This window comes from Amblyomma americanum, chromosome 1 (genome assembly GCF_052857255.1).
Source record: "Amblyomma americanum isolate KBUSLIRL-KWMA chromosome 1, ASM5285725v1, whole genome shotgun sequence".
NCBI lineage: Eukaryota > Metazoa > Arthropoda > Arachnida > Ixodida > Ixodidae > Amblyomma > Amblyomma americanum.
The window spans coordinates 238,772,985-238,793,216 of NC_135497.1; the positions used below are offsets into that span (position 1 = coordinate 238,772,985).

General features: G+C 42.7%; 1 protein-coding gene across 4 annotated transcripts in view; it reads right to left on the reverse strand.

Moving 5' to 3' along the window:
* Pde11 (Phosphodiesterase 11) overlaps window positions 1-20,232 on the reverse strand; it is a 404,428-nt gene that overhangs the window by 23,221 nt on the left and 360,975 nt on the right. For all 4 annotated transcript variants that reach the window (XM_077648783.1, XM_077648782.1, XM_077648785.1 and 1 more), the window contains exons 10-17: window positions 19,731-19,794; window positions 18,967-19,014; window positions 16,964-17,107; window positions 15,304-15,447; window positions 13,374-13,520; window positions 8,514-8,621; window positions 1,554-1,663; window positions 369-456 (exon numbers count right to left, since the gene is read on the reverse strand). In XM_077648783.1, coding sequence (XP_077504909.1) covers window positions 369-456; window positions 1,554-1,663; window positions 8,514-8,621; window positions 13,374-13,520; window positions 15,304-15,447; window positions 16,964-17,107; window positions 18,967-19,014; window positions 19,731-19,794 — 853 coding nt within the window. The remainder of the gene's footprint in view (window positions 1-368; window positions 457-1,553; window positions 1,664-8,513; window positions 8,622-13,373; window positions 13,521-15,303; window positions 15,448-16,963; window positions 17,108-18,966; window positions 19,015-19,730; window positions 19,795-20,232) is intronic.

Below are 20,232 nucleotides of genomic sequence, written 5' to 3' on the forward strand. Positions count from 1 at the left end.
ACTGGAATGCTTTCTGAGCCGCAGTACTCACCATGTACACACTACATGCCATAAAACAACACCATAACACCATAAAGGCATTCCATGCTTTTTTTCATTGCATATCATTTGTGAGTTTTAACATATGAATATCAAGTAATCTGCACCTCCCTCCCTACCCCCTTTTTCATTTATTTTTACACTTTATTTCAACATATATAGCAACTATGTTGTACAGAAAAAAAAATTTTTTTAATGGTTCATCACATAACAAACCGATCAAAATGAAAATTAAATGGTGAATGACAGCCAGACAAGAAACTCAAAATTCAGACTAATTTAATGAAATAGTAGCCAGAAAAGCCTTAACTATGCTCCAGCATACATACCTGGCTGTTGAGTATCATGACACATTGGTCAAAGTGGTGGTGCTCCATTGTTGATGTAGAATACAGTTGTGCCAAGGGAGATGATGACCTAAAATGAATTAAACAAGTTGAACAACCATATAGACACCTACTATCACATACACAATGGCCTGTCATTTGCTATTTACTGGCTACCTCACTGCAAGAGCAAAAAGGCAAAAAAAAAAAACATAAATTAGAGGCACATTCCTCATGAACTGATTGATGCCAATATCCTATGTTATCAATACACTTTTGAGACTTTCTGCATAATTCAGAGTCAAAACCATCTCATTCTTTGGCTTCCCTCAGAAAATAAGAATATGCTGTAACCTTTTTCTTGTAAGGTATGTTGCCAGGCTAGTTGGTTCTGCATGTTAACTTGTGAAACAAGGTGCTACATTGAAACACACAAAAAGTCAGGACAAGTACAGGTGCACAGGCAGGCAGCCAGGCAGGCAGGTGTGTGTCAATGCAGCACCTTGTTTCACAAGTCAACTTTTAACTTGCTGGGGCCTATAACTCTGGTGGGTATAAGCAGCTTATAAGAAATATGAGCGGAATTTGGATGATGATAAAGCTGAAAAATCACAAAGCAGCAGAAGTTTCAGACTAAACCTTTCAATTCAATTTTAAAGAACAAAACACATTTATTCTGCATGTAAATAACAACTACAAGATGCCATACATGAAAGTGTACCATGAACTAAAATGCTGCATTTTATGGCAGTGGATGTGCAAATCTTGCTTTGAGTTTTCACTGTTCTTACAAAGACCCTGTCAAAAGGGTGGATCATGGTCTGTTAATTAATCATGTACACGATAAGTACAGCTTACATAGTCTTTGCATGCACTAGTGATTTATTGCAACTTTGGTTTCTTAGTGATCAGCAAGTATAATGTCTTGAAAAAAACCAGTCACAAAAGACAAGGGACAAGAGAAGGAGTGCTAACGCCACAACGACTGGCGTGAGCACTTCTCTTGTCCCTTGTCTTTTGTGACTGGTTTTTTTTCAAGTTACTATGAACCAGCTGGCCTGCATTTCAACCCTTCTGCAAGTATAATGTCGCTAAACAGAAATAAAGCCACGCTACTTAGGGTGATGTTCCGGTAAAAACAAAAGGCATGCTGGAGAGTGAAAGAAAACAGCAACTGCATCTACATACTTGATCTGGAAAGAATTGTTGGTGCCTCTGTGGTCCAGGTCATGGCAAAAGCAAGCCACAATGAGGCCAAAAGTTTCCAGGTCACCAAGGACTTCATGCAGCTTCGTATTCTGTGGACAAAGGTCATTCCAGTATTAGACAACAGTAAGTTGTGAAGAGCGAGGGCAATGAATCACAGCACTCTGATATGGATCTTGTTCATGTGCTTGTACACGTTACAGTACACAAATACTCCGACCATTAGAAGATATAACTGATGTAATCAAGCCAGAATGCATGCAGTGTGATTGATACAATGTGGCCTAAGTTTTCTTGCGCAAGCACTACTCTACAGACAGTTGAGCACTAAACAAAACCATCAGCATTTGCTTTCAAGCAGCCTTGATGATGATGATTTGGTTTTAATGGCACAAGGGCAGCTGTGGCCAAAGAGCGCCATGCTTAAGGTATTTTTCATCTTCACAACGTGGGGCCAGAGATCCACTTTCCAAGCATTTTAGCCCAGAGAAACCAAGCACCAGGCCAGAGAAAGTTTGTGCCCATTAGAAACCGGCGGGTACCCGGCAGCCCTGGAGATCAAACCCTGCATCTGCCGCATGAGAGACAGATGCTCAGACAACTTGGCTACAGCTACCACTGTGGTCTCCAAGCAGCCCGACTTTACCAAAACGTGCACCTGAATTAACCTTATACATGTAATTACAATACTGAAGACTAATGACAAAAAAAAAAAAATCGGCACTATATTACCGCAGCATGTTCTTTCTTTTGCTTCACAATTATTTAGACATGCCAAAATATATTAAATAAAAAAAATACCCTAAAATTTAGACAACTAAAATATCCGCAAGCATTTAGGAACATGATTACCAGGCACTTCTGTATCAGGGCAATGCCAACAACAAAGGCCAGTGTTGTGAAACAAAGCCAGAAAAGCATGCATTTTGGCAAAACACCCATAGGCCCCATAGCATTGCACTGCTATCAGGCTAAATGTATCAGGGGTCAAATTATGGAATGATCATATCACAAATTGATCCATCCAACGTGCTCCTATTGATCCGATATATCTGCCAGTGCATGATGACCAATAGGAGCGGGGCTTTGTAATCATTTTGTGACTGTTTTGAGATTGTGAATGTTTCGTAATTCGGCCCCAGAAATCTTTTACATTGTCCATTACTGTTCCTTGTGTGGGCACCATCTATAATGTCTAATGCACAAAATGTACCATGATTACTGCATCTCAGTACATGTATGCTTTTTCCAGATTCCTCTGTTCCTAAACTTTTGATCAGCTGCCTTGCCTGTGTGACCAGCTTCAGGCTATTTACGTATTATTTCAGTCTACGGCACACCTTGAATCTGTTGCATCATATTTATCATTTAGCAAGACAGGTACACTCATTCTGAAATTATTAAGGTATTAAACATCTATTGCATGGTTTTTTACAAGTAATGACATAATGTCAAGTAATGTCATTTGAGCTGTTCTGTCACGATGGCTGTTATGAAGAAATGTAAAGAATAGCAGGCAACAGTGAAAAAATATGCTCATGGAAGATGTCTATCAAGATCCACACAGGTTTTTAAGAAAAGCTATTTGTAAAGAAACGAGGAAACGAAGAAGCAGAAACAGCAGTTGCCCGGAAAGAAACACCAAGCTGTGGTAAAGTGCTACAAAGCAGGAACAGACGGCAACAGAAACCTGGGCGCCCTTGGAGACACCCGAAAGGCGGCACCCCAAAGAGAGCGGACAAAAGACCACCAACAGCACGGTGCCTTTAATTGGCAGCGACATAGGGGAGAGCCGCGCGGTCGGCTACAGACGGCGCTTCAGCTCTACACGCCCGCAAGCGGTCTCCTTCCCGAATGAACTCCAGATGTCAAACACGGCGCAAGTGTGGGGGAGGGGACGCGACCACCAAACCATGTACACGTGCGGGGGAGAGAAAAAATGCCTAGTGGACATTGAGGGTAAAAAAGCGGATGAACGGGGCCAGTGCGAAAAGAAGAGTCGTCGGAAGAAGACGTGTGTAATGTTTCTTGAATGTAGCCAACGTTTTTGTTATCGTTAAACAGTTTTGTTCCCGTGTGATTAATCCCCTATTATTTGAACCCCAAAAGTTTAAAGTTCGAAGTTGTAGCATTATCACTAGATTCAAAAGAAGCTACTACACACATTACATGGTGCCGAAACCCGGGATAAGAAGACAGCGGTGAAATCCGAACGAATCACAAGAGACTCCAAAGACTGAGATGAAAAAACGACAACATGGAAAAGCTCAAGGCCAAGAGGAGAAATCGACGAGGGCAGAACACCATCATAACCAACGAGGCCACAGCAGTGCTGCCAACAGCCGATGTTCATCAACTGACAGCTCTTCTGCACAGACTCCAAGTAAGCAACGATGAACTGTGGAAATTAAACGACGACTTGGAGGACCATCTACCAGAGGAAGCTTTCGAGACCAAATTCACCGAGGCCATCGAATACGACGACCAGGCCATGAACACAATTGGTCTACTCAAGGTACGGATAGCAGCTTCGCAACCGACAACGTCTGCAGTACACAGCGCCGAATTGACGCAAGCGTCGCTGCCAGCACCAAGGCACAGTGGCATAAAGCTCCCGAAGCTGCATCTAGAATCATTCAACGGTGAGCTTGCCAATTGGCAGACTTTTTGGGAATGCTTCCACGAGACGGTGCATGAAAATCGGAGCTTGTCGAAAGCGGAGAAGTTCCATTACTTAAAGAGCCTCCTCACCAGGCCCGCCTCGTCGGCAGTAAGAGAATTGCAGGCAACAGAGGCCTGCTATGACGACGCAGTACAGATACTGCAGCGCCGTTTCAGCGATAAGGGACGAATAGAGCAGGAACACCTTGCCAAGTTAAGGATGCTGCCGTCTGTATCGTCTTCAGGAGATGTGAGGGGACTCTGCCAGCTTTACGACCATGTGCAAGCACACATTTGCGGACTCGCGGGACTGGGAGTGACCACGCATGCTTACTCTGCAATGCTTTGCGACATCGTACTAACAGCGCTGCCGCGAGACATGGTAGTAGAGTTTCATCGACTGACAAGCCGAGCTACAAAGACAGATGCGTTGTCGTCAGCCGATAGCAGCCCCGCCTCGCCAGCGCAGCAGTCCGCCTCTACGCACAGAGCAGACAGATCTGACGGCAGGTTAAATGAGATATTAGAGTTTTTGCCAGTGGAGACCGAGTGCCGAGAGCAGTGCAAACAAGATCCTGTCACTGTGGCAGAGAAGAAGCCATATCACATGGACCGCTTCAGAAAACGACCGAATCAGCATACTGCCAGTGCCGCTGTGCTTTCTACGCAACCGGAAAAGGCTGAGAAATGTGCCTTCTGTGATTCAAGCAAGCACGGCACAGAGTTTTGCACAGCTGCGCTGACAAACAAAGAAAAAACAGAGAAGTTAGCCAAGGCAAAAAGGTGCTTTCGGTGCACGAAGTGGGGGCACAGATCTAAAGATTGGAGGAGAAAGATAAGCTGCGAGCATTGCGAAAGAAGACACGCCACCTCAATGTGCAATCCAAATTGGACAATAGACAAAACCGACGCACCAACGGAGGTCACTGCCACGAACGTGCATGCAGCCGCTAACAGAAAAGAGACCCAAGAGACAGCGCTGCAGACTTTCCGCGCCTTTGCTGTGGGGGACACTAAATACGGCTACATCCGGGGCGTAATGGACAGTGGAAGCCAGAAAACGTTCATTCGAGAAGACATCTCAAAAACACTTGATTTTAAGATGTTGGGAGAGAGCGAATTCCATCTGAACACCTTTGGGAAGCCTGCCGCGCAGTTGCAAAGATGCCGGCTCGTCGAACTTCACCTTCGGAGCCAGTATAGCGGCCAAGAAACCGCAGTAGAGGCTATTGAGGTGCCCTTTATATGCAAGGATGTCCAGCAGGTGCCCGCAGATCACAGTTTTGTGCAAAAGAAGGAAATCGGAGGAGCATTAATAGCAGATAAATTTTTCTATCCTGGCATGGCATCTGTCCCAGGAATTAGATTATTAATTGGCGCCGATCACCTCTGGAAATTCCAAACTGGTGAAGTGCAGCAAAACGACGAAAACGAAGGGTTGGCAGCCATTAACACCAGGCTTGGTTGGACCATCCAGGGGCCGTTCAGTGTGACCTCCAACCTCATACTAGCAAAAAAGTTTGCGCATTACGAATAGGTTTGGAGACGGCTGAAAAAGTCCGCACTATGCTGCAGAACATCTGGGAGTTGGACGCCATTGGCATAAAAGATTCCCCAGAGACGCCGAATGCACGATCACTAGAAAAAATACAATTGGAAAAGAAAGGTCAGCGTTATGAAGTTGCACTGCCTTGGAAAGACCCATTGCAAGAACTCAGTGACAACAGACACATGGCGGTGCAACGGCTAAACAGCTTGACGAGGTGACTTGGGCGGAACAAGCAACTTTTGGAACAGTACAACTCGGCTATTAGAAGTTACATGGAAGCTGGACATGCAGAAAGAGTTCCCAAGGGAGCGATGACCACCAACGTATACTACATGCCGCATCAGCCAGTTTTCAGAAGTGAGTCTACAACTACCAGATTGCGCATGGTGTTCGACGCCTCATCGCACGCACCCGGCAAGGAGTCACTGAATGGCCACCTGGAAAAAGGACCGAAGCTGATTGGTGACTTGGTGCGCATTCTAGTGCGATTCCGCCTGCACGAAGTAGCCCTCGTTGCCGATATAGAGAAGGCCTTTTTACAAATCGGTGTTCAACCTGAGGACAGAGATGCACTGAGATTTCTTTGGTACAGAAGCACACCTGTCACCCAGGAACCTTTGCCTAGCGTAGAAGAATGGAGAATGTGTAGGGTGCCATTTGGTGCTACTATATACATTACACTATTCATAGAGGCCCTCCCGAGATATGCTCAATGAGCGTCACATAATACTGTGTACAAAAGTTCTAGCACAATGCCATTTTCAAAACTCTTAAAAAAAAAAAGATAATTTTGATTGCCTGATGCTAGCAGACAATCTCATCACAAATTCAAGGAAATACTTGCAGCCTTTTTATTATTTAATTTCTAAACCTTATGCCCTCTTCAGCCTTTCTTTTACCATTTTCTTCAAGCTGGCTGCTGGTCACTTTGACTTTTTCAGCACAGGCACCTGCGCTGAAGCTGTCAGGTCAGCAACCACTGCTCAATTTTTCTTTTCTTTTTTTCTTGCATCAAGCACACTCAGTGTGAGTCTTTGATTGCGCGGATGCTTCATGCTTTTCCTGTGTAACAAGGTGAATGGCAGAGTAAGGTTTGTCATCAGTTGCAGTACTGTGCATGGCAATTCATCATGTTTATCTTATGCAAACGAGAAACTATTTTTCTTTTATGACGGCAGACAAAACAGCTCAGCTTGAGAAGATTCAGGCTAAGAATGTACATTAGAAGGAGAATGCATACATTTAAAAGCTCACACAGCAATAATATAAAGCCAAAAAAAAAAAAAACTGGGCGCCACATCTTAGCAGTCACAGCATGCACTGTTTTTTTTCATTCACATAAACGCCGAGTCCTAGTCTATCACAAATAATTGGGGCGATAATCAAGTAGACCAGATGGCACTGTTCAAGAATCCCATTTCATGCATGGAGGCTTGAGCTGCAGCATACGCAAAATTTTCCACCTCAGCTGCGTATTAGACCGTATTGAGTCTCCACGTCCTTGACGCTTTTCAACGCGTGTCCAGTCCGATGGCAAAAGCTGTGCGAAGCGCTAGGCTCAGGGTGCGGGTGGTATCACACACGCCCAACCCTGACACGGGGATGGCAACACTGAATCCTCGTGAGCTAGTGATATGGCTCTGGTGGAAGTGGACGTTCCAGTGGCGGGAGAAAAACAGCTGCATATACAGCTGGCCACTGCTTCACTGCTACCCGCAAGCACGTGAATAACCCTTCATAACTTTTGCAGTCTCTTGGGAGTCACATATGAGTGAAATGACTCAATGAAGGAACAGTGGCACTTATGTACCACTCAGTACAGCTGGAGTTTTCTATCAACCCACTGATGTGCAAACTCTCATTTCTGGAACAGCTTTCAGTACCGCAGCAGCAAACTTCATCTTCAACACTTTAGTGCACCCCGCAGCAACAAACTTAAGTCTTGCAGTGCACTTTGACTCAGGCTTTATTTTGATTTACATAAATGTAGTGGTGCTGCTCCTGGTTTCACCTGTGTAGGACTTGCTGAAAGGTCCTGAGGCCTTTGGGACTGATGGAAATTAGGCGCAGCCTTGATGCTGCCTTCTATAAACAACCTAATAAAAGCATGTACCAGAACCAAGGAAAGTACCACAGTTGTGCGTGAAGCCAGCCATACCATGGCCATACTATTCAACTTTCTTCATTTAGCAAAACAGCCAATTTAAATCCTCAGTGGTGCACAACGCAAGACTGCCCCGAATAGCAGACAATATGCTGCTTGAGCCAAGCCACTGACCACAGTACTAATTTCGTGCCATGGTGCAGAAAAGCACATAATTACACCAGACACCATACCTACCCATCTGGCCAATGTAATGCCATAAACTCCAGAATTCCTCTGTGATACAGCTATCGTTGTAGGAAAAAAAACAATAACAGAAGACTAATGGGTATATAGGCAAATGAAACGACATATAATAAATAAGAAATAACTGTTTCTTAATTAAGAGATGTCTTCTTAACTAAATGGCAGTGGCATGGCCAGAAATTTAGAGGAAGAAGGGCTTCAAAAAGCCTGTTTCTTATTGTTTTATACTTCAAAATACGGCTATTAATATGTATATATACTATTGCACTGTTCATCAAGAAAGTGCAGTATTACTAGTAGCTTCAACTTGGCTATAATGTGAAAAGAACTGGCATTACGTTTTTCCTGAACACAAATTAATGCTACTGTGACATGATCTTACTGTGAGAATGCAGAACATCATCTGGCCAACATTGAAGGCATGCCGCCAGTTGTGGTAGGACACTTTGCGGTAGTTCTTCTTGACACTTAGAAGCCACCGGCACAGCACCTGAGAATCAGATCAGGTTAAGAGTTAAGAGTGTATCCCTTTGAACATCACTTTCATGTTTCATGATGAGTCCTGCTGCTGCAACACTCACTAAAGTAGCTCTTCAAAAAAGTGAGTGCAATGACGACTTTTTGAGAAGGTCAGAAAGCACCCAAATAAAGAAAAATAGTTACATCGATGGTTGCATCAGTTAAACATATGCATAAGCATGTCAAAAACCAAATCTAAATCACAAGAGAGGAATATGAGCGAATTTGTGAATTTATTATTTCTAATAATGTGCACTTATGAAGGGCTGAAAGGGTTCTATTTTTGAGCCAAAGTGCATTGTACCTTATAATGCCTTATATATGTACAGGCGCGGACAAAAGTAAACGGAGCACGCCGCACAAGAAAGAACTGTGTGTTAGCACTGCCTAGCCAAACCAGACGAAAGCTCAAAACTGCCACGTGCATGTACTCGCCCTCAACCAGCGCAACCCTCCCACTGCTCCGCTTGCCTCGCATTGGGTTGGTGTCAGTGTCGCGCTAATAATGATTATGGTTGGATGGTTGCGCCCTTTGTAGCGGGCGGGCATTTCGGAATGTGCAGATCGCTGCCTTCATGCCGCAGAGCCGGCGAGGGCGACACTACCATTATGCCGCTTCATCTGAGACAGCTGTAGGAGTGTTTCCAACACAAATAGCCCGTGTGCTTCGAACTTTTGTTGCCTCTGGGACTCATTTGCATTTCACTATCGACTAAACGCGCTCAAAATACTCAATCTACCGCTGCAGTTTCAGGCTTGTTTAATATAGTTAGCGTTGTTTTTCGTCTTGCTCCTAACAGGCACCGATGCAGCGGCAATGCATGCACCCTGTGTGTCTCTCCTGCAGCCCATTACTCCTGCACTGGAACCTGGTCTAGTTTCTCAGCTTAAAATAAGAGGAAATCACGCTCCTAGCGCATTTTGCAGCGTGATCTGGTGTCGCAAGGATAGTAACTGCTCCCAATTGTGCTGGATGCTGCTGCTGGGTTGCAACGTGTACATTGTAAAACAGACCGATGTCTAAATGTAACTGGCGGCAGTGAACTAATATAGCTCGAACAGAGGAGTTACAATCGCTGGGTGGTGTCTGTCATGGCCCTTTCTCTGATTAGTGGGCACACACGGATAAGTGTACACCAAATTTCGCATGTGCAGCACGCAACAGTGACCCACCGCTGCCGCGGCATTCACGTAAGGAAGTGAGACAGCGGCTGCTTGTAGTCGCCCTAAGATCCGAAGGTGCATGGAAGGTGATTACCCAAGCTTTGCTTCGGACATGACAGCACGATACACAGCACACTGTCTCGGTGGAGATAAGCTAAGGTGATAAGAGGTGATAAGAGCAGGTTCCAGTACAGGGGCAGTGTGCTTCACGAGAGACAGACAGGGTGCACGCATTGGTGCTGCGTCGGCGCCACGCAGGGGCAAGCCGAATCATCGATGATAACTGTAGTAAATTTACACAAAACTGCGGCAGCATGTGGAGTGTTTTGAGCACGTTTGCTTGCTAGTGAGACGCAACTGAGTCCTAGAGGCAAGAAACGTTCAAAACATGCGGGTTATTTGCGGCGTAAACGCGCCTCCAGCTGTCTCAGACGAAGGAGCTTAATGGTAGAGCAATCCCCGTGGGCTCTGCCTTTTCAAGGCCGCGGTCTGTGCATTCCGAAATTCCCACTCGCTACACAGGGCATGACCATCCGATCATAATCATCATCAGCGCGACATAGACGCCGGCTGAATGCGAGACAAGCAGAGGAATGAGAGGGCCGCGCCGGTTGGAGGCATGCACATGCGCGTGGCGATTTTGAGCTTTCGCCCGGCTTGGCTAGGTGGCGCTGACATGCAATTTTTTTCTTGTGCGGCGCGCTCCGTTTACTTCTGTAAGCACCTGTACAATTAGTTGAGTGCTTTGTGCAAGGACTAAGGGTGAACTAGATACAAGGTTAGCAACAACGAATTCTGCTGTACTTATAAAATCCAAGGGGTAGCAAATATTAGCTACCATTACCGTACTAGCAAAGAGAAGGACATGACAGCATAAAGCACCTTTGTGGACAATGCAAGTTGTACTGTCAACAAAAAGCACTAAATTAGGCATAAATGTGCGATTCTGACAGTGAGGTGTGTATTTCTGTTGTCCTATTTACGACAGATTGCCCGAAGAGACTGTTACCATAAACATCTATGAGCTGTAATGTGGGCTCTATCTCCCATCTTAATGTGTCGCATGCATATCTGTACAGCATTCAGATACAAGATGCTGGTTGTCAGGTTCAAGGGACACTGAGGAGAACTCTATCATTTTTTTTTTGTTAGCAAAATCTGATAGTTCGGCATTTCATGGCTTTGTTGCCGCTTGTCCGGGTGCGAAAGATGCATTTATTTCAAAGAAATTTGGATTCGAAGAAGAAAAAGTTTTTCCCGCCGCTCTGATTCAAACTCAGGGAACTCTTATGACGCCACGGCAACTCTTATGACATCTCAGAACAGAGTGACGTGATACGTGACGTAAATGCAGACTCCGTGATTTCTGATGGCTAGCGGTGCAGTGCGCAACCTTCCTTTGCCAGCCTGAGAGATTCGTGGCTTCCATGAAGTAAGGAAAATTCCTCCATGGTGGCGCCTCTTGTCCTAGGAAGTCATCACTCTTGTACTTGCGAGATTGGCCTGTGGCGGCGACACCTGTATTTTGGTTCTTGATATTTTCTACATTACAAGAGCTTTGTTTTCAGTAAGAGTGGCGTTTTTGTGATCAGGAGCTGCTATTCTATCGATACAAGACAACTTCAATTTCTCCTCAGTGTCCCTTTCAAGAAAGCAAGATTACTAGCATACACGAGAGCTGCCAGAGCAAGCAGCTCTGTACATTATTCACAGCTGCTGCATATACTGATGTGTTCAATGTAGCCTGCAACAAGCTATAGGCAGCGCTGAAGCATGCATTTACTATCTGATAAAACAACACACTGTGACAAGCAGTACTGAACACTCAGGGACGTTGAAGACCCTCTTCTTTCAGTTTTCTGTTTGAGTTACCAGTTGTAGGTACTGTTGCTCATAAAGTGCCTTATGAAGTGACCTTTGACCTTGGCTCATGTGGTCAAATTGAATGCAGCTGTGCAGGGCTGCTACAACCTATGGCTAATGCACTATGCTGCTGCCTTTGAGAAGGTCACATGCTTTAGCCAGAAAAGTTCAGTGAGTTTGAGGGTTTTGTGCCTTAAAACACAATTTAAACTTATTTACACCATTTGAAAGTGAGAAAATTAATCAAGCTATGTTTTAGTGCATAAACCAGTTGGTCTCACAGAAATTTTTTTACATTTACTAGTTCAGAAGAGTATGTTGCTTGGCTTAGTACACGCCAGAAAGAGAAAAGATAGTGTCCATTATTCAACTCCAAACTGCGTCGATTATGCGCTCTTTCAATCGAGGTGTATTTGAGGCTGTGAACTGGGCTACACGGAAGCAAGTAACCATGTGTCAATTCTTAAATCTCTTGGGCTTTATTTCAAACTAAAAAAAAAAGAACCGTGCTAAAACTACTCTGATGAAAACAACTGAAATGGGAATTTTTCGACAAGCTCCATTTTTACATTAAAAATTTTGAGCTAAAATTATCAAAAAAGTTTTCTACTTTATCTGTGTTAATCAGCAAATTAGCCACATAAAAAAAATATTCTGACCTTAATTGTCAAAGTGACTGCCTACAAACCTGTGCTAGTTGCATTTCAAAACCAGAGTGCAGCGTTTTCTTCTTGATATATGTTGAAACTGTTAGGCCAGAAGAAATATTTGAATAGATAAAATGAATTATGAACATTCTTCAGGAGTTATTATCCCAAACCACAATAATTACACTTAAGGCACATCTGCAGTTCTTGCAAGAAGCTAGCACTGTACATTTGTTGTTCATAAAGGTAACCAGAATTTTTAGTGCCTTGAAGTATGACCAGTTTTCTTAAGTTCAACCATGAAGTTTGACTTTGCTTTTAAAATGAACTTAACCAAGCACTAGTAATGTGAATGTTGTGTATGTTTCACTTAATAATAGGATGCACTAAAATTTTAACTAAACAACATGATTAAGTAGATTATATACAGTGTCTGTAGTTTAATTGCTGTTAACAGGCATTATGATAAGCTTGGACTTGATAATAAGCATGTCCATCAGGTATTGTTTAAAATGAGTGCTTGAGAAAAGCTGCAGAAGTGAAAGAAATCATCTGTAACTAGACGTTGTGGGACTGTCTAAACATCAGCACTGCAAGGAAGCTCAGATTTTTTTGGGCAAAGCTAACTCCCAACATGAAAGTGGTTAACAACATAAACGTGAAAACCTACTGTCACTAGTAGGCTGACATGACTGCTGTCCCCTCACGTGTTGTCAAACTCAATAAATAAAAGTGAGGACAAGACCAACTCAACCATATCATATGAAACACATTGTAGACCTAGTCTTTTCATAAATTCGCCAGTAAGACTGCATGAAACATCTGCAGTGCCTGAAGCTGAACAGCAATGTTTAATTTTTATTAAATATATTTTCACCTCTCTGGAAATATTTTAATCTCTGCATCAACACCTGACGTACAAGATAAATTTGACCTCAGATAGCAACAACCAGCATATCTGAAGAGATATAACTTTTTCTTTGCTGTTTTCATTTTAGCCACTCTCAGCTAAAGAGGCAAATACAAATATTTGTAAACAGAAAACATACCAGGTACTCAATGTGGAAGCGATTAAGGAAGTCCAACTCAAGAAAGATGCGCAGGCATGCCTTCAGCATGCCGTCATCGTCGAGGCTGAAGTCATTGAACTTATAGTCTTGCAAATGCAGTGACTGCATCGACGGAAGAACGCACTCCTGCATAAGCACAGCAAAAAAATGATGAAGAGGTAAAGGCAAGGAAGAGTTAGGATGGCAATAGATATCGGTGCACACACACTGAGAGGGCTGCATGGACATATCTTGTACTGTATTTGGTGGGCCCTGCACATTACAATAGCAGCGAGACAGGTATGAGCTGATGATCTGCTGGCCATGGTCAACAAGCTCAAATGACACTGGTCTGTCAAAGTACAGAGCAAAGCATGATGTGTGAGCTGTTGCATGCCTCAGCGTATCCTAAGAAAGTGTTAAGACCCACCTTATTCACACCACCAGATGGGCTTTTCTTTACACAGAAAAAAAAAACCTGTAAGCTGGCTGGCTTTTTTGATGCCTAGGTAACTGCACAGTTTTTCACACACTGCGCATCTCAAGTGTACGGCAGCATATATAATTTTCTACTGTTTCTTCTTATAAAAAACTGCAAGCTCCAACATGCTGCTTGGCATTTCTATTTTAAAAAATTATTTTTCTTTTACATGGTCTACGCAGGCCTAAAAAACCCATGCAAGTAGTTAGTTTTGCAATGACCTAACACAACAGTTAATTTTCTACACAAATGCATAAAATTTTGCACCAGGTGTCACAATTGTTAGATATTCTAACATTGAAGCATCATGATTCGTCAGATAAGCACTCAAAAGATCACATGGTCATTTTTTTTTTTTTCTAAGGTGCACATGATCCTTGAAAGTGAGACTAAAATGGTACTGGGGGTGACAAAATCTCTCTACATCACTATGTCAAACGGCATGCTGCCAAGCTAACTGTTCTGAAAAATTATTATTCACTGCATTTGATATATATAGTTAACATAAAATGCATCCCAGTTGTGAAAGAGTGCAAAATTAACCTGAAACAAAAAAGCCACTGCTAGCTGTAGTATATACTCCTAGAAAAAGCTGCAAGTTCAGTGTATACAGTCAGCGGCGAACGTTCATATGATGCAGGTGTACAGGAAAAAAATTTGTTTCGGTGCCATCAAACAAGCAAATGCCTAGAGCTATATAACGGTATGCGGATACTTAATTTTCTGGTATTAGTACCAGGCAACTGGGTTGCAAAGCAGAGCTATAATAAATTTTTTCTAGAGCATATGCATCCCATAAACTTTTGCTGATAACCATTCACAGTCGTGTGTACATAGTGCCTGAAAGGCTAAGAGAGCTATGCAATATGTGCAATGCTGTTAAGTTAAGAGAATACACTTTTATGTATTATGTATTCTTATACATTCATATATTCAGTGTGCCTACAGGCACAATGAATAGTTCCAAGCAATCATCGCACACACCCGTACAATTACAGGATGTCCGATGAACGTTAATTTCTGATAACCATCAGGTATTAAGTTTTATATTTAGTCTATTCCCCCTCACAACTAGATCATCATATTAAGTTTTAATTAGAATTCTCAAGTTGAGTTCATTTCAGTTTAGAGAAAAATATGTTTAAGATGTCTGCTAACTATCATGGTAAACCATGTAGTTAACCCAAACACAACTTATTCATTAAATACTCAATGCTTGCAGCCAATCAGATATATATGACTACAAAATATTCCAACACAAAAGAACTGAACTACCTTGTAAACATATCCCGGTTTGCACCACAGTATTGACTCGAACTTACTCCATTTCCAGTATTTCAGAATCTCATACATTATATCCAGATTTTCAGATGTTCAGATGTATTGAACACTTGCAGTGCATAGTTGATTTCAAGTTATGGCAAAACAAAAGAAAATGTGCTCACTCACATTGAGCTTGAGGGCCTCTTCAAGCGGTGCAGAAGCATGGTAGGAGAGTACCTCAAGTGTAACTCGCTGTTTGGCCATGGCTTTCACCACCTTTTCATACATCTGTGTGTTCTGGATGCCCAGGCCACAGAAGATGGCAAACGCCTGTGCAGATCAGGTGAAAAGAGATAAAAATGAGATTGGTTAAACAAGCAAGCACTATGCTACCACTGCACACTGTAATGTGGGTCGAGGAGTATCCACAGTGAGACAACTTGTAACACTGAATTTTTTTTATATGACCTGACGAACCTATTGATGCAAATGGAAAATAGCATGAATACATCTCTAACGTCCGACAGGAGGGTTAGGCACCAAATGTATTTCGTAGTGTCTACACTCAGAGGATAAAACAATGTTCCTGTCAAGACATTCACTCATATATGCTGCCTGACCATGATATGGAAGCTACCAAACTGGCTCACGAACTTGGCCATCAGTACTGTGACATTTTTGGCTTAGCATAAACAGTTTTTCTGAGGTAATTAAGCAGTTCTAGAAAAGCATGTATAGTGGCCAAAAGTACATGCATGACTAAACTTAAAGAAGTATAGACACCTGATTTTGGTGGCATGTTTTTTGCCTGTCATGCTGTTTCGGTTTTGGTTTCAGCAGCCGAACAACGGCTGTGACGTCAAGGTGTGGTAATATGTCACGTGAGGCATGGAAAAACTGCAATGTAATCACTGCTTCGTTGTTTTAATTCTCTACAGTGCTGAAGCCAGCCTTCCACAAGAGCCAGAATGACAAAGAATGTAGAAGCAACGATTATATTGCAGTTTCTTCATGCCTCAAGTGACCTATAACCACACTTTGACGTCACAGTCATCGTTTGGCTGTTGAAACTGAAATCGAAACAGCATGAGAAAGAATTCGATTACAAATTATTCAGCGGTCGTAGGAGAATACCACATAGTAATCTATGTATAGTAATGCCTTACACATCACTACAAAGAAAAAAACACGTATCCAAAAGTTATGTGTCTATACTCGTTTAAAGGTTCACCGGGGCATGCCATAATCTCCAAGCTCTGAAAATGTATAAACTGAGTTGAGGATAGTTGCTCTGTATGTTTTTGAATTGGCAAGAGCCTTCACCATATGCTATACTGACTCCCAGTTGCATGAGTAATGGCCCATATACTTTAGACAAAGACTGGCTGCCTTCCATTTCATGTTATTTTAGGCTGCAGCAAAAAAAAGCTGAGGATTTTTTTGCCTGAGTTCATTAATCAGTTCCCCTGCTGTAAATGTTCAACCGAGATATCAGCAAAGCAATGAAGCATGCTGCTGAGCACATGTAGTACTGGCCACATATCTCCCAAAAAATCTGGAACACATATAAGGAAAAAAATTCAGGAGAGCATGTTGTCGGGCTAGTCGGTGCTACATGTTGTGAAGAAGTTAGTGCAAAAATTTGATGAGGGACAGAATAAAAGATGCAGAGGACATTCACGAGACAAGAGGCATTCATGAATGTCTTCTGTGTGTTTTGTCCCTCATCTAGTTTTTGCGCTGACTTCTTAACAAGGAAAAAAAATACAGAGCAGGACTATGAAATATCCCTCAGAAGGAAAAAAATTAGAAAGAATTGCAGACAGAAATGAGGAAACATGATCACCTCAAGTAACTGCTCATCGTTTTTGTTGAACGGCTCGCCATTGAGCTTATTAATGAGCTGGGCCACACCCAGGACTAGACGATTAGCATTGTAGATTGGAATGCAGAGGATGGACTGGTGCCGGAATGAACTGCCTTCATCAACCTGCAGCATGGATAGCATGTAAACATAGACGGCAACAGTGACGGCAATGGCTGTGTCAGAAAAGAAAAAGGGATTACCTGATACAACACTAAAATAAAATAAAAACAGCAATACAGAGTGCTTTTAACTGAAAATGAGGCAAACAATATAATGTGCATTCCATCTTGCAGCATCTTGCAGCACCTTTCAAGGGAGTGAGAAGTAATGCGGTCAGAACTAAAAGAATAATGCAGACTGCTGGAAATTCTCGAATGTGAAGTAACCTGTCAGGAAAGGCCCACTCGAACTCCGCAAAAAACACAACTGGAACCAATTATGTGATTTCAATTGCGTTTTTGGATGTTCTGACTGGTCTTTTCATGATTGGAATAACAGAGAAATATTTTCACGCTTCTTTATCCTTAAAAATGCAGCACTCACATCAGGCGAACACAAAGCTGGCTAAAAAGCTGAATGAACACCGGGGACAACTCCATACAACTTTTGTTTTGAATAAAAATTGTCTATGGCTCTTTCTGTCTATGGTGATGTTTGTGCAGCAGCAAAAGATGCACTTATTGCTGCGAAAACTTAATTTGGAAATTTCCCCTCCACTCAATTCAAACTCCTTAAGGTCCATGTCGAAAAGGACTCTGATCACAATTTGGATCCTAATCTCTGGGATTTGCTCCCAAAAAACTGTGTCGATGCACCACAGCCTTTTCTAGCTTAAAAATGATCCATTTTAAGCGAGAATGCAGTAATCTATGAATACAAGCAAACTTCAATTTGTCCTCACTGCCCCTTCTAAGTTTTTCAGATCACAATCCTGCCACACCACTTACAACGCTGTAAAGTTCAGTGAGACTGCCTTCAAGCAGCATAGCTAAGCTATGCATACTACCTTGATGGAAAGAAACGCGAACAACCCGGCGCCAACACGCCCCGCTGTTGGAATTTATTTTCATCGCGCTTTTACCTGGGTGGTACGAAAAAGACATTAGAGTCGTTCTGGAATGTATCACGGACGAGTCTAGGGTCTTTTTGCTATCACCGAAGTAAACGTGCGGTGAAAAGAAATAGAAACAGCGGAGCGTGTTGGCGCCGGGTTGTTCGTGTTTCTTTCCATCGAGGTAGTACAAACATTGCACCTGTTGAATTCACACAGCCCACACTACCTCAGGCAGAAGATGAAAGAGACTCATAAAATATTTCAGCATAGCCTTTAGACCTCAATGCAGTATTAGAGGTTCCATCTCAGTCAAAAGTTCCCAGACCACTCTGTGAATGATTAGCACTGTTGACGGGCCATGTGGTAAAGCCCACATTGTACTTCTTGTGATATGGTGCTCGTTGCAGTTAGGACTGTTAGTCTTGACGTCAACTGCCTCCAGAGCTCCAGCAGTGCTACTCTAGGCCTACCATGTGGCCCGATAACTACTCTGGTCACACATGAGGTAGGCTCAGAATTTCTCACAAAGGCTTCTGACGACAAACTGCTCTGGTAAGGTGAAAAGCAAAGTAAAAATCACCCATATATTTGCATATATTTTCTGATGGCTGACTTTGAAAAAAGACATGCAGGGCAATACTTTATGATTCACCAACCCAACCGCTAGAGTAATTAAAAAAAATTGGCGATGGTTTAGCTCTGGTTAAATCTGGAGTGACACGATAGCTACAGCTGGCCGAGTGGAACTTGCTCAGTTGCTCTGCACCACGTGACCAACCACGTGACAGCGTGGCAGCACCGCCGCCACCGCCACGTTGAAGGCTCGAAATGCTACCGTAATGTAGGTATCGCTACAAAATAAAAGTCACTATTTAAAACAGCACAAGTAAGGATGCCTTGTGTCCTTACTCAAAAAGATGACCCATACCTTTGGATCGAACCGGTCATCTTTGTAAGCATCAGGTATGTTGAGAATCTGTAAAGCGAACAAAATTGGGCTAATGAAAAACAAAAGTCAATCTCGAATAATTCGATCATAGCGCTTGGTGAGCATTAAAATAAATGATCATATGATGCAGAAGAAAAGCTTGTGCTTTGATGTTGAGGCTCTATGTCATTAATGATGTTCAGGTGCTCACAAAAGTTTTCGGAACATGAAAATTAAAACAAAGCTAAATTTCTTTGCATTCTGAGCATGCAACCATGAACTGATGAATGTACTCCGAACTTTCTTGCACGACCTGCACAATGCACTTCTCAATGCCTTGCTGCACTTCCACGTAGCAAGAAAATTAACGTTCTTTGTGAATTCAGTATTCCGAAAACTTCTGTGGGTGCCTGCACATGCCTCACTAATAATGGTGCATGAGCATGAAAATTTCACCAAGTACTACTGCAAAATTTTAGTGTGTCAGAAGCCATTGCTAACAACAGGCCTTCCAGATTTCGAAGAGTGTGTTGTGTGCATGTGTGTGTTTGTGCACGCATGTGAATTCGTAGCCATGAAGTGATTTGAGAGCAATAAACCAATTTCTAATGTTCTGGACAAGAAATGATAAAAAAAAGAAAGCAGATTTCAATTACACTACTACAAATGCTTAACAAGTGCTTCTTTTATTTCTCCTGTGTAAATTATTATGCACCACACAAAAAGCATAATGAACAGCAAAATACATGATACCAGATATATACCTGACCAGTTGCAACCACGGACCCTGTGATACCAGTGTTGATAGGAAACCTGCCTTCATATGGACTGCAATAAAGAAGGAACAAGATGGAACCAAACTCAGAAAGGCACAAATTCAAAAAGAAGACAGCAGCGAGATTTATTACAAGTCAGTGTCAAAGAAGCCTTGTGACACTCCATTCAGAGATTATTTAGTGCAGTCTATAGTTCCTCATGCATGGTTAAAAAAAGAAGATTGAAACCAGTGCATAGAAATGAAAGTTACTCCATTTATGAAACTCAGAATGTAAAGAGATGAGACAGTCACACATCACAAGCTCAGTGCTAAGAGTGGCTGCTCTTTCGCTATGCTACAGCATTTCCCATGATTACAGCGCTTCCTATCAGTAAAGCCCTTCCCATACATATAGCTGAACCTCACATGCCACGATGGCATCCATGTGCTTTTCGAGGGCATCCTCACTTCGACGATCGCGTCAGGCTTTTGCGCTCAGCATTGATGTC